This window comes from Aquarana catesbeiana, linkage group LG03 (assembly GCF_042186555.1).
Source record: "Aquarana catesbeiana isolate 2022-GZ linkage group LG03, ASM4218655v1, whole genome shotgun sequence".
Lineage (NCBI taxonomy): Eukaryota > Metazoa > Chordata > Amphibia > Anura > Ranidae > Aquarana > Aquarana catesbeiana.
Window position 1 is genome coordinate 625,576,058 of NC_133326.1, and position 15,568 is coordinate 625,591,625.

At 41.4% G+C, this 15,568-nt stretch overlaps 1 protein-coding gene across 2 annotated transcripts in view; it reads right to left on the reverse strand.

Moving 5' to 3' along the window:
• Positions 1-344: 344 nt before the first annotated feature.
• Positions 345-15,568, reverse strand: part of LOC141133187 (uncharacterized) — a 70,938-nt gene continuing 55,714 nt past the window's right edge. For both annotated transcript variants that reach the window (XM_073622389.1, XM_073622388.1), the window contains exons 11-14: positions 13,834-13,915; positions 8,566-8,696; positions 8,298-8,393; positions 345-3,008 (exon numbers count right to left, since the gene is read on the reverse strand). In XM_073622389.1, coding sequence (XP_073478490.1) covers positions 2,706-3,008; positions 8,298-8,393; positions 8,566-8,696; positions 13,834-13,915 — 612 coding nt within the window. In that variant the 3' untranslated portion in view covers positions 345-2,705. The remainder of the gene's footprint in view (positions 3,009-8,297; positions 8,394-8,565; positions 8,697-13,833; positions 13,916-15,568) is intronic.

Sequence of the window (15,568 nt, forward strand, 5' to 3'; positions counted from 1 at the left end):
GAAGAAAAGGACCACCACCTAGCAGCAATGTGGGGAAAAGTCTTGAATGAAAAAAAAAAAAGATGCTAGTAAACATAGGTTATCCTTTTGCAAAGCAGAGCTGAGGAGAAGACATCCATCCTCCTAGGACACAAAAAAACAGGAATACTGGTAGTAGGAAAGGTCATCCTGGGCTGACCAACAGTTTTTGTTTTTTTTGTTCGTAAGGGTCCAATCCTCCTTTAAGTGGCAGTATATCCTGAAGGTAAAAGACTTCAAAAAATAGGAAAAAAATAACCATTGTCACAAACTCTGCTTCTTTTACAGTTAAAGTAATTGAAAAAAATATAATTCTCGACGGCAGATTATTTTCTGATCGTAATTTTATTTGACAAATGTTCTTTGCCTTACTTACTCCTTTCCCAAAGGATTAAAAAAAACATAAAAAATGAACAGCTCATTTGAAGCTGACATTGAAACACATACTGTGTCAGACCTTCAGGTCACGCATTATTTGCCAGTTAAAACACTTTGTGTTGTACAGTTTAACAAGCATCAGTGAACACAACAAACAAGGCCACTGTGATTACTACTTTCAGGTTCAGGTAAGCCTAATAAATTATGATTGAAATAATCACTTCTATATGACAATGGGGCAGATGTTTAAAAGCAAGAGACACTATGTGGTCAAAACGTTCTAGACACCAGACAATCATACATATAATGAGCTTGTTGGACACCCTGTTACAAAACCATGGGCAGTAAAGTGGAACTGAACTCTGAATGTTCTGTGCCAAAAGGCTGGCAAGGACAAGTCAATATTTGCTGTGGTCTCTCTGCAAAGTTTTTTTTTTTCTCAATTGCTGACATACTATGCCTTGTTCCACACAGTGGGGTTGATTTGCTAAAACTGGAGAGTGCAAAATCTGGTGAAGCTCTGCGTAGAAAGCTTCCAGGTTTTTTTTTGTAGAAGCTTAATTGAACAAGCTGACGTTAGAAACTGATGGGTTTCTGTCCACAGCTGCACCAGATTTTGCACTCTCCAGTTTTGGTAAATCAACCTGTGTGTCTGTGTGGAGGCGGCCATCCTGATAGAGGCAGGGTTTTCCTTTCCTTTCAGAGCCTCCAGCAACGAGAGCAGTGAACAGCATGTCAGTAAAATCATAAATTCTAATACCTAAAAAAGCCTTATAGATATACAGCTATGAGGCTATAGGGAGGAATTCAAAACAAAAAAGGTAAATCTTTCAGACTACTACTTCTGTACAATCAACATTTGTAAATGTTCCGTTTAATATAGAAAATCTTAACTTTTTGAGTTCAAGTCCACTTTAGTTGGCTATATAATAGCCTTCCACTCCTCTGGGGAGGCTTGCCAGAACAATTTGGAATGTGTCCGTGGGACATCGTACCCATTCAACCAGGTACTGATTTTAGAAAAAAAAAAAAAAAAAAAAAAAAAAAAAAGACCTGGCTTGCAATCAGCAATCCTGTTGATCCCAATGGTGCTCAATAGGGCTAGGGTCAGGTTGTTCCTCCACACCAAACTGCTGAAATCATATATTTACGGACCTGGGTCATGCTAGAGTAGAGAAGGGCCTTCCCCAAAGTGGTGGCACAAAGCTGCAAGCATACAGTTTTCCCATTATGGTGTAGCATTAACTGTACCCTTCACTAGAAACCACAGAACTCACTTATTTAGAGGAATGTTAATATACATACTTTAGCTCTATAGGGTGCATGTAATGGTCAGGTGTTCACAATTTTTGTCACATAGTGTACTTTATACATGTGCCCTAAATATAAGCTGTAGCGGGCCAGGTGTTTTGCGTTAAATCATAAGGGTTGTGCAATTTCCCACTGACACAGTTCTAAAAGACTGACTGGAGTGACTCCAGTGGGAGTTTTTAAAGTGGTTGTAAATCCATTACAACCACTTTAACCTACAGGTAAGCCTAGATTAAGGCTTACCTGTAGGTGCAAGAAATATCTCCCAAACCTAAAAGGTTTAGGAGATATTTGCAGAAATAGCAGCACCGATGTCTACGGCATTGGGTGCAGGCACGCTGAGCATGCCGTTTCTAACGGCGATCATGCCGTTAGTGGCGGCACCAGAGCGCATGCACGGGAGTGACGTCCTCGCGGATCCGGCCAGTCACAGTGCCGGAGCCGCGATACCCGGAAGTCACTCTGGTATAGATGGCGGCATCAGAGGAGGCGAACGAGGGCCGATGCGGGGGCTTCGATCTCAGGTAAGTAATTCATAATGAGCTAGTATGCTATGCATACTAGCTCATTATGCCTTTGTCTTGCAGGGTGTTTTTTTTTTTTTTTTTTTTTTCAGAGGCTTTACTTCCTCTTTAACTGCCAGGATTGAGATGTATAGTGACATTAACATATACGGTTATGCAATATGATATGTTGGAAGGGTGGTCAGTATTGAAAAGCAGGTCATCAGGTTCAACAGGTTGCTGTTGCTTTTGTTTTACCCAGAGTTGTAAGGAAAAAAAATATAGCCAGCTCAGTTCCGGGACAGTTCAACAACACCTCACTGTGTCTTTTCCTCCAGCACGTTTTTGTCACAAGTTTTGCGGTTTTCATTTAGAGCACATGTCATGCTCACTGTGACTTGTAACCAAAACACATGTTTACTAGTCATCTATTTCACATTCAAGGATAAGAAGGGATTATTCAAAGATGAATGTGATTTGGGGATAAGCTCAGGATCACGGAGCTTCAGCAGCCTCCTCATCGTTATCATCATCATCCGTTTCGTCATCATCAGGAGTTATGAAAACTTTCTCATTGTTTGAGTCGTTGCTTTCCATCACTTCTGACTGACTGAGAGGTAAAGAGTTCAAGGAAGAATCTTCCTTATTCCGAGTAAAGTCTATATTTTTATCGATGTCATCATCACCTACATCTTCAACAGGGGATACATAGTCGTCATCCTCCTCAGCAACTAGGACTTCATGATTGCTTGCTATGCGCTCTGTGGCTTGCCCGCTGTTCTCAAAGGGATTCCTTCCCTGGAGACCAATAAGAAAAAAAACACACATAGGAATGCTTTAAAGAGACAGTATAATTCAAGCTATAAAAATGTCTGAAATGTAAGGCCGCCCAAAAATTGAGTGATTTTCTTTCCTGCAACTGCAGGACAGTCAGTGTTGACAGAGGAATCCCTCTCGCAGAGCCATTGTGTTCTCCCGGCAGGGGGAGTCGTCCCCGCTGAGAGAACATAGCGATTACTGCTAGCGGTTAAAACAGCCGATAGCAATAATTGCATGTAAACTCTGTAAGGCTGGTTGTACCCAAATTTATGTAATTTAATTTGGTTTTCACCTGGTGACCTGGCTAGTAACACACCTCCTGTATTAGAGTGCCTTTACTATGGATGAAGGATCACAGGGGCACCTTTGAACAGTAGCATTGTTAATATAGAGGGATGGGAGTGTTAGATGTTCTAGCAGATTTAGATACACTAACAAACTAAGGCTGAATTCCAGCTAACATTTTATAAGCAGTTATAGCAAACAGTTTTTTCCTTTTGGGATAAAGGGTTTACATAAATAAAAGCTGATCATTTTAAAGACGCCTATCAGTGGTAAATGGTTTGTCTCAACCCTGTAACTACTACATCTGCAGAACAGCTTGTTCTGTTAAAAAACAACAAACTTTCTGGCCAGATCACCAGGCGAAATTAAAGGATGCAGCCATCACATCTAAATCTAAGAATTGGTAAGCTGCAATGTAATAAATGTTTGCTTTTGGGTTTAATGCCACTGTAACAACTCGTGCCACAGCCTGGAAAGACAAAGGTCCCGCCCCCAGCTTTCATTTGACAATAGGCTGGGTGAGACCTTTGGTGTTTTGGGCTGCGGCGTGACCTGTCAATGCACCGGCCCGCTTCCAGTACCATGTGATCACTGTGACCAATCACAGCAGATCACATGACATGTAAACAATGAATGGCTTTGATTCATGCATTCATTCATTCAATGTGTACAATTGTACTGCTAGCAGTGATTGGTTACAGTGATCACAGTCCATCTGTACCATGTGATTAGCTGTGGCTGACCACAATACACACTGAATTAATTTCATTCAGTAAAATGGTTGCTTATACCAGTGAAATTCATCTGTATAAGCAATCATAATGTGTAAAAAAAACAAAATCCTGATCACTTCCACAGAGTAGTACAAGGTTACGATGATAGCACTGTTTTGCCCATCGGTCTGTCATCAGTCAGTGTCCAGGGATGTTCCTTCATTGAAGCATATGATTATACCCAATGTTATGGACAACCTATCCCCCCCCCACCCCCACCCCGTTGAGACCTGTTTTTTCCAGGAAGAGCTTTTATCTGTGTAAGAATAATAAGTTAGGTAACAAGAAAGTTACGACTTTTCAGTCTAATGCTATCTAATGTCGTATTCGATTGAGCCCGGGTTCACACCACAACGGGCTGCAGATCGCACAGGAGCGCTGTGCGTCCCTGTTCACCGTTTCAGGGACGAATCAGGGCCGATTCTATGCCTGAATTCGGCCCTGAAACGCAGCCAAAGACGCACAGCGTTTTTGTGCAGTGCGCACCGCAGCCGCCCCGGAGATATGTGAACTGGCTCCATAGGGAGCCAGACACATTCTCCTGCTATGCGAATTAGAGGTGCGGAAACGCACCTCTAATTCGCATAGGTGTGAACCCGGGCTAAATCTTTTGTCACCTGATTCACACAAATAGTGGTCTTACTGCAGTGCCCCTATGGCCTGCAGTATGTGGGGCGTATAAATGAGAACCCTTCAAGGTGCACTTAGGGAAACGTGGGGAATATAAAGAGGAGCTTCAAGGACGATAGCTTATCCAAACATTACGTACGGGTACACAATAAGGACCCTTCTTGCACCCTCTTATTAGCTACTGATTAATTTGTCCCACATTGGAGTGGCCGTTCCAATAAAAGGGGGTATATATTCTTGTAAGGGAAGATTACAAGAATTATACACCTTTATGATATATGAAAACAATTTTTCTATATGATACACCTTTTTACAAATTTTTATTGTGTTTTTAGTTTTTTATTGGTTTATCCGGAAAGTGATCTTTTGGGCTTTACAAGCTTATTTAATTATGCATTTTTTGCACAATTTATAACACTTCCACTAGGTGGCACATGGTTGTGTTAATTCCCTCTATGTGTATAAGGGTTTTGGACTTTATGTAGTTTGTAACGTTACCTCTAGATGGCACTGTGATACGCATATGCCTAGTGCATTTTATTCCTGTGCTCCTCCTAGTGCCTGTGTCAAACACAAGGCCTGCGGGCCAAATTCGGCCTGCCAGGCCATTTAATGTGGCCCTCGCACCTCCCTCGTCTCCACCCCCACCTTGTCTCAGCAGTCGTAAGCAGAGAGGAGGACAGAACTCCTTGCCAGATCCTGCAGCTGACTCCAACCCTCCGCTGGTCCTCCTCCAGACCCTGCACTTTCTGTTTCACAGCTCCGAACCATCTTCTTCTTGGCAGAAGTGCAAAGTAATGGGGGTGCACTGTGATGTAAGGGAGGATGGGGGGGGCTCTTGACATCTAGCCTTACAGAAACAACTGGTCCTTTGAGGGCAAAAATAATTGTAATGTGGCCATCGCTGAAATAGATTTTGACATCCCTGTCCTGGTGTGACTGTATATAAGGGTCTGTGGTGACTCACGTTTCTTCCGTGCCCCGATATCAATTCTGATGAAACATGTAGGGTGTGACTAGGAGTCATGACTTCACCACCTATTTTTTAACTTGAATAAAGTGTTTGAGATTTTACACTATGGGAGCGTGGTGCTTTTTATTTTCTCTCTCATGAGAATATTGCTGCCTGTACAAGCTGGGACCTGTGAAAAGTTTGGAGAGATCCAATGTCCGATGTGCAGAGATCCCCTTATATACACAAATGCCTTCAATTTCTTTCTCATATTAAGAGTCACATGCTATCTGGTAAGCCTTCAGTGTTCTCATCTATGTGAAGCACAAGGGGTGTTTCTGACCATCTGATATTAGCACAAGATCTTTCCCTAAAGTGGAGAATTTTCTATTGCATTTGGACTGCTTTGATACGCTGGACTTTTTTTGATTTTGAGAAATTTCCTTGGGAAATTTTTGCTATTTGTACATTTATTATAATTGTGGTTCATTTAATTTATGGGTTTGGAATACTGATGTACAATTCTAATTTCACTGTACAAGTGTAGTATAATTTTGTAAAGCATAACATGTGCCTTATACCATATCACATTATTATTTTTTTTAGATTGGTGGCACTTTTCGGTATTATGTATGCTAATTTTGATTTATTGCTAGCGCAGCGTAGTTTTGTATAACCTCTGGTTTGTTTCAAGGTCAATGTCTCATGCTCCTCATTCTTTTTCCTGGCCATTGACAGCCCCAATCTGCCAATCGGACCGGATTTCTGTTTTATGCAGGTGGGGGCTAGAGGAAAGTTTGTGCATATTTGCTGATGACACATTGCTGTTTCTATTAGATACCTATCTCTCCTTAACCACTTCAATACCAGGCACTTTGCCCCCTTCCTGCCCAAGCAGATTTTCAGCTTTCAGTGCTGTCGCTGTTTAAATGACAATTGCGCGGTCATGCTGCACTGTACCCAAACAAAATTTTTATCATTTTGTTCCCACAAATAGAGCTTTCTTTTGGTGATTTGATCACCTCTGGGGTTTTTTTTTGTTTTTGTTAAACAAATAAAAAAAGACAGCAAATTTTGAAAAATAAAAGTTTTTCTTTGTTTCGGTTATAAAATGTAGTAAATAACTAAGTTTACTTCTTCACTGATGGGCACTGATGAGGCGGCACTGGTGAGGTGGCACCAATAGGCAGCACTGATGGGCACGCATAGGCAGCACAGATGGGCACTCACTGAAGGCTCCACTGCCGGTTTCCCTTAGTTACAATGGCAGTGCCTGCACCCGAGCCGATGGACAGGTAAGTGTCCCTATTAAAAGTCAGCAGCTACAGGGTTTGTAGCTGCTGACTTTTAAAAAATACTTTTTTGAGGGTGGAATTCCACTTTAAAGCTATGGTTTTGTTAAGAGCATTTTGCTTGGTGCCCTGGTCTTGTTATTAATTGGAAGAGACCCGCTCTTTTGCCAGCCAACCTCTGACCCATATTCCAGTAGTTTCAGTATTTAAGTACTCAGGTGTTCATTACTTGTAGTTTGTTAGTAAATACATTTCCTATAACTTTAATACACATACCGTATTTATTGGCGTATAACACGCACTTTTTTCGACTTAATATGAAGGGGAAACCGTGGGTGCGTGTTATACGCTGATCCCCGCTGATTGTAAGCGGAGCGGAGCGAGCGCCGCCGACATACACAAAGGCGTGTGTATTTGGCTAGTCTTGGCTCCGCTCACAGCCTCGCCCAGTCCCGCCATTGGACCTGTGTTATGTCCATCATAGGGGCAGGACGGTGAGAGGAGCTGAGACTAGCCGAGTACACTCGGCTTTGTGTATGTCGGCGCCGGCTCACGATCAGCTGTTGGTGTTTGGAGATTTTCGGAGTCTCCTCAGCGTCTGCGCACTACAGGGTGGACACTATCCGATGGGGGACTATTTTTGATAGGACACCGGCGGCGCTTGCTCCTCTCGCAATCAGCGGAGATCGGCGCCAATTTTAAATACCTGTAGCTGCAATGACACAAGGCTGCAAAGACACAAGGCTGCAAAGACACTGGGCAAGGCTGCAGATGGACACTGATAAGGCTGCATTGATGGGCATTTAAAATGCAAGTTTTTTTTCCGTAAACTTCCCCCCTAAAAGTTTTTTTCCTTAATTCCCTCCTAAACTTGGGGTGCGTGTTATACGCTGATAAAAACGGTATTTAAAAAAAAAAAAAAGGTTCAGTTTTGTTTAAGCTTCCTCCCTTAGTAATGGGCAGAACGAATTTACTTAAAGCAAGAAGAAAGAAACCCAAAAGCAAACATTTAGTATACTGCAGATTACCAATTCTTAGATGTGAGATGGCTGCATTAGTTATATGCTGGGTACACACATGGGAACTTTTTTTGTTCAACCCATTCGATGTTCACGCGGAGAGATCTCCCCAATGAGCTATTGGGTCCCCCCACCCCCCATAACACATTGGTCAGCGATCGCAGCCATTGGCTGACAGCGCTGATCAGATGCTGGTTTTCTCAGAATGTTTGTTTGACAGAAGCCGGTCTTCCCGAACCAACAGACAGATCATTGTGTGCCCCAATCTACTACATGTTTCTATCAGACATTGATCATTCAAAAGAGGTCCTCCTTACCATATTGTACACTTTGAGCAGTCTTAAGATATGTTCATCTTGTAGCATTGCCTTTGCCATCGCCAGGCAATTGTTTTTGATTTCTTTGAAAGATGTCTGTAAAAGTCATATAAAGATCACAAACTGTTATCTTAAAAACAGGAAGACTTAAAATTTAATTGACCAAAGAGGGATAACCGTGATATTAAAATAACCTGCATGTGCAGAATATGCATGTATTAATATTGTAGAACAGAAGATTCATTTTAATGAACAGTACTGTTCTCACCTTGCATTTTTGCTCATGACTCTCTGACTTTGTATGTTCGATTAGAAGTTCTGGGACATCAGGGATAAAGGTATCACATGCCAAACAGTGAGCTAGTTCAACTCGGTGGAAAAAATGTTCCTGCCCAATGCCTAGAAAAACAAATAGGCGCAATCCTCAGAATGTCTGAAAATCCTTTTCTATGTTTGGAGCTCATAAATGAAAATAAAAAAGACACAATTATTTAGTGAAATTTAGAGTGTATTTAAACCAAAAAACAAAAATAATTTATTGCAACTTACCAGTCTTTAGATGTGGTGACTATTTAATAACTTCCTGGTGATCCTGCCAGTAACTCAGTTCCCATCTTAGGGGGGCCCTACGTCCCCCTAAGGACACAGGATGTTTTTACAGCTGCTGTTAGGGGCGTCTGATGTTTGTTTTTTTACGATCTCTAAAGCCCCTCAATGTTAGCCCTTTGTGTCCATGCACACAAACTTTCAGAGGCATTTGGGAGGCATAAGCATTTAGGGGCAGTATAAAAATAATGACAGCCTGTGCATCCAGGAGCAGGGGCTTTTGAGCACCAAAAAACACGCTGCTAAACACTGTAACAAGCTTTTAACTGCGTTTAGCTTTTGGCATTTTTACATTATAGGGAGTGTTTTTGCTGTAAAAATGCCCAAAACCGATATTGCCAAAAAAGGAGCATAAACGCCCATAAAAGGCTAGTCAAAAACGCGACTAAAAACATTTTTTTACAGCTGCTTTTTCCTGGCAGCAGCGCTGGTGTTTTTAAAACATCCTTTGTGCATGAGCCTTAAGCTGCTCTCCTCCTGATTTTGACTGTAAAAGTCCCCTCCCAAACCCCAACTCCTCATCTCCATTACAAAGGGGGAGAGGTTCTGTTCACAGAAAAAAAAAGCTGTAAAAGCTAATAAAATTGTTTTGAGATTTTAGTTCATGGCGCACACAAAAAAAAAAAAAAAAAAAAAAAAAAAAAAAACACACTACAAAAAGGATACTGGCTATCAGGATTTTCTATCTAGGTTAACAGGTATTTTTCTTACCTGCAGGAAACATTTTTTAACATTTAAATTTAGCCCAAGTGTCATGCTGAAGTTCTAGCTCCAGTGTGTTCTGAGTCAATAAGCTGGAACAAGTATGCAAATGAGGAAAGTTGGATGGAAAGTCACACAATTTATGCAGCAGGAAGAAGATTCCTGGTCTGCTGTCACAGCAGTGCCACCTGTCAAACTCTGCAACCCAAGTCAAAATTCGGGGGGGTTCAAAATCGGGGCTCAGCTGCTGAGCAAACGGAAGCCAGTGGATAGATTGGCAAACAGGGATGGTGGATACTGAACGGATAGTAAGGTGGATGTGTCTGCCAGCAGCATTCATGATAGACTGAAGTTGGGATAGCCTGTGTAAAAAGGTAGCCGTGCTGCCATCTTGCTTTCAGAAGCCAGTTGTCAGTTACTGATTCACAACATTGTGGGCTATTGCCACATGTTATGCGTTAGGAGAGCACTTTAAAAATGAATGGGCTGTCAACAAAACCAAAAGACAAAATGACGTAACCAGCACAAAGGCTAACAGTGTAGTACGCTTAACCATTTGGCGCCCACGCTATAGCCTAGATGGCTACAGCGCGGGCTTAAGATGCCAGGAGGGCATCCACGGATGTCCTCCCATGCTCAGGCTGCCCTTGGGACTCGGCTGGTCACAGATCCGAGTAAAGGGCCGATTACGATGCATAATAGCACATTATGACATTTCCTTGCAGGTTGCAAAAAACAAACAAAAAATAATACTGCTTGAATAAAACACGGCACCAAAGCAACCATCAAAAAAGAAGTAAACATTAAAAGTGAGGAGAGTGCTTTTTGGAGGGAGGAGGATGTGAGAGCGTGAGGACTTTGCGAGTCAGAGCTCTAATCCCGTGAGAATTCCAGCGAGAGTTAGGGGAGCTTGCTGACTCTCTCCGCATGGTAATTAGGTGGCGGGGGTGAGAGCGAGTCTGACGGCGGACTATCGCAGGCTCTCTTCCCTACCCTACCACAGGCTTTCTTCCGGATGCGCTCTAGAGACTTTATATGGTTTGGACTGTCTATGATATGTTCCCCGGAGCTGATGCTCGTGCCCTCTGGGCGCGATGTTAGCGGGGCACCCGCGATTGCTCCTGACAGAATGAGAACCGGGATCTGTGTGTGTGTAAACATACAAATCCCTGTTCTGTCAGGAGAGTAGAGACAGATCGTGTGTTCCTACAAACAAAGGAGGAACAACGATATGTCTCCTCCCCCAGTCACTCCCATCCCCCCACAGTTAGAAACACACATAGGGAACACAGTTAACACCTTGATCGCCCCTAGTGTTAACCCCTTCCCTGTCAATGACATTTATATAGTAATCATTGGCTATTTTTAGCTCTGATCACTGTATATATGTCAATGGTCCCAAAAAAGTGTCAGATTTGTCGACCGCATTGTCACAGTTACAATAAAAATCACAGATCGCCGCCATTACTAGTAAAAAAAAAAAATAATAAAAATGACAAATCTTTACCCTGTTTTGTAGACGCTATAACTTTTGCGCAAACCAATCAATATACGCTTATTGCGTTTTTTACCAAAAATATGTAGAAGAATATACATCGGCCTAAACTGATGAAGAAATTAATTTTTATATTTTTGGGGGGATATTTATTATAGCAAAAAGTACAAAATAGTGTTTTTTTTTCAAAATTGTCGCCTTTTTTTTTGTTTTTATCGCAAAAAAAATGCCATTAACGATAGCTGAATATTGGGAAAATAATGTGGGATCATCTTCTCCAGATATAATATGGGATGCCTTTAAAGCATTTGTGCGGGGGCAATACATTTCAGCTATAACAGCGTTTCGGAAGGGACAGAAGACCAATACCCGGGGTCATTACAAATTCAGCTTGAATGTCATAAAGAAATTTATGGTTCTGATTCTAACACAAAAAAATGTTGATTTATTAATGATTGCTCAAAGAGATCTGTGCACTTACACATGACCGAAACAACTAGATTAGACCTATATAAAAATAGACAGAGTTTTCGAACAAGGAGACAGAAGTGGAAGATTTATGGCAATGCTGGCACAACATAACCATCCAGCTACACTTATACCTGAAGTCAGAACTTCTGAAGGGAAAACCGTTTCCAATCCAGAATACATTTTGGAGACCTTCAAGCAGTATTATAGTTCTCTGTATTCCTCTGGCTTCCATCCGGGGGAGCTGTCCGTCCTTCTGGATCGGATAGCTCTAAGGTGGTTGTCAGAAAGGGAGAGAGAGGCTTTAGCTGGTCCTATTACTAGTGAGGAGATCCAGATGGCAATAAGTACCTTTCCGAATTGAAAGGCTCCAGGTCCTGACGGACTCCCTATTGAATTTTATAAAATGTATGGAGATACTTTAACTCCAAAACTGGCAGTAGTATATACAAGGGGGTTATCAGAAGGGTTTCTCCTAGACTCAATGAGAAATGCTCATATAGTTCTTAGACATAAAGGAGGATAGTGATTCAAAACTATGTGCCTCTTATAGGCCAATAGCCTTATTAAATACCGATTTTAAAATATTGACAAAATTACCTACCTTAAGAATACAAATCTATCATTGCCTCTGATCAAACGCGATTTATGCCCCAAAGAATGACAGATATTAATTTACGTACACTACACACTAATTTACATGCTCCACACCAAAGGACTTCATGGTGCAGTATGTACTAAATTTATTAAAATCATAAACAAATCCCGCAATGGGTACTCACAGTAACAAGGCGCTTAAGGGCGCCACACTAAAACAGCAGAGACGAACGGGCAACAGCGGCCGATATGGGGTGGCGTGCTAATCTGTCCCAACAGGTTGTATGTATAACGTTCCGTCCAGTCCCCTTGCCCTACGCGTGTTCGATACAAGGGGTATTTCGTATCTTCATCAGGGGGTGTCCTGATGAAGATACGAAATACCCCTTGTATCGAACACGCGTAGGGGAAGGGGACAGGACGGAACGTTATACATACAACCTGTGGGGACAGATTAGCACGCCACCCCATATCGGCCGCTGTTGCCCGTTCGTCTCTGCTGTTTTAGTGTGGCGCCCTTAAGCGCCTTGTTACTGTGAGTACCCATTGCGGGATTTGTTTATGATTTTAATAAATTTAGTACATACTGCACCATGAAGTCCTTTTTATGTTGATATATTGAGGTACAAACGGGACTGCTGTGAGGAACAGAGGCACCAGTGCAAATCTATCTAGGACCCTGCATATATCATCGAACCCAGAGAGGTTCTAAGGCGCATTCTGACCAAGCTTAATTGCAAGGTCGCACGCCCTAAGGTGAGGGGCTATCACCTGGGGGGGAGCACTTGTATGAGCGCACAGCACTTTAGTTTGTGTTCACCATAACACATGAATGGATTGTGGAAGATCTGTGGACTGTTAATTTGATCATTGCACAGCAACACAGCACTGAATTGCATAGAATCACATGGATGCAACACCAAATCGCATGGATGCCTTTTTTGTATTTTTTAAACTTTTTATTGTTTGAACATTGCACTAACACCATATTGCATAGATTCAGCACTGAAATGCATGGATGCAACACTAAATCGGACTGTTAATTTAATCATTGCACAGCAACACAGCACTGAATTACATAGAATCACATGGAGGTAGCACCAAATCGCATGGATGCATTTTTTGTATTTTTTAATTTTGTATTGTTCTAACATTGCACTAACACCATATTGCACAGATGCAGTACTGATATGCTTGGATGCAACACTAAATCGCATGGATGTTTGTGTTGAATTATCTATTAATGTTTGAAAAATTGCACAAGCTTTGTGGAATATTTGCAATACACAGGCTTATTGGAGCACTTTTACCTATTTATTCATTCATTGAAATTTATTGCACATTAACGTATAGTATAGTATTAATAGATTTTGTATATGTTAAGCACAATATCACTTTATTAATATTTTAGTGGAGATTTCTTATTTTTTATTTTGATAAGCGCAGCGTGTGTACAATTTGGTTTAACTATTTTGCATGGTTATGAGACATGCGTAACGTTAGCAGCTGATCATTTGCAAAGATATACTATTTTGGAGACCAGATTTGGTCAATTACCTGGAAGCTCACAGGACTACAAATTAGCATTCTAAGCCTTATTATAGGCTTACCTGTAGGTAAAAATTACCAAGTGGGGTTTACAACTGCTTTAACGTTGTAATGCTTTACCTTCAAAGAAGTCTCTCCTAGCTTGTAGATTCTGCCTTTTCCTCTCTTGGGACACTCTGTTTTTCTCAAAATTAATATATCTCTAGAATTGAGGAAAAAAAAAAAAAGACTTTAATACCACACACTTTGACCATAGATATATAGCTGGGTTCCACTCAAATTTTTTACTTAAACCTATCCCCTTCAGTTAATTGCATAGATGTTCAAATGCCGCACAAAATTTTTTTTTATCGCTGTAATTACCTTTATATTGTACTTTATTGTGGCACTTCCTGTCTCTCCTCCCATGGGAGTAGGCGTGTTTATTGCCTTTACCTGGCGCCGCACTGTCTCCTGGGAGCTTAGTGTCAAGCTGTGAATGAACAGCATTCACCGCATCCAGGAAATCAATGCTTGTGGGCTTCACATGCCCACAAGCAAGATGGAAACAGCCAGCATCACATTTTTTAAGTTATTCTTCAGTACGAAAACAGACAGAGGCGGAAATATTACACCCAAACTGTGAGTATTATTTTGGGCTTAGCAAAGTGTCTCAATGACCTAAAAAAAAAAAAAAAAAAAAAAAGGATTGGTCGCCGGACTCCCGCTTTATTATCTGCTCTTCAGAAAAAAAATCAACCACATCCACTATTCTTCCAAGTGCTGACTCTAAAAAAGGGTTTATCTCCCAATTGTATGCTGTCCTACATGCCAAGTTTCAAGATAAAATGAAACTACCGGCCCGAGAACAGTGGTCCAAAGATTTGGGTCACTTTTCGGATGAACAATGGGAATTAGCATTGGCTGCAGGGCGTCACTGCCCTCAACCCATAGGCTTACACAACTGTTTCTCTTACATAGAACTTACCATACTATAGAAAAATTGTATGCTTGGTGACGATGAGACACCCTGCTCCACCCTAAGTGTGGCGGTGGCTCTGCTAATCTTATTCACAAGCTCTGGAGGTGTCCAAAACTACACTGATACTGGAAAGAAGTACTAGCAACTATAAACAACGTGTTTCAAGTATCCCTAATGGAAGATCCAAGTATTTGCCTGCTAACTGCTATATATGAATCTACCTGGCCAGATACTACCTACAAACATACAGTTAGGGTGCTTTTTCAAGCATGTAAGCTAATTGCCCAAAAGTGGCTATCCCCCACCCCCCTACCTGGGCAGAATGGAAAACTCAAATTAACACCACTATTTAGAGGGAAATTTATCTTTCAACATAGGAACTGCCCAACACAATTTCAAAAGATTTGGGACCTGTGGCTAGCCACCACAGGCCTAGCCCTGACCTCACTTATTTTGACTAGGCTATGGTCATGTAAATTTGCTTATGGGATGACATGTCTTGTACACCTTCTTTTATGGTCGGCCTTTTTCTCTTAAGTGTCTCTAGAATTGACTCTGGATCCACTGGCACTACACATAATAACCTCACAAGATATAAGGCATATATGATGTTTTATTGATATCAGCAGTTACAGAGGGGCGCTGTCTTATTAGTTTGTGTTATTGAAAGGTCTGTGAGGTCATGATAATGTATAATTTCTCTTGTTACTCCCATTAATGTGAAAGCTAACCCTATGACTGTACTGTCAATTTCTATGCTGTGAACATAGATCTTGTGCAGAAGAAGTTTGCTGTTACGAAAGGTTGTTTTGTTCCTGTAAAAACCTGAAAACTCAATAAAAGTTATCTGATTTTTAAAAAAAAAATACACAACTTCCATTAACACACTGTAAC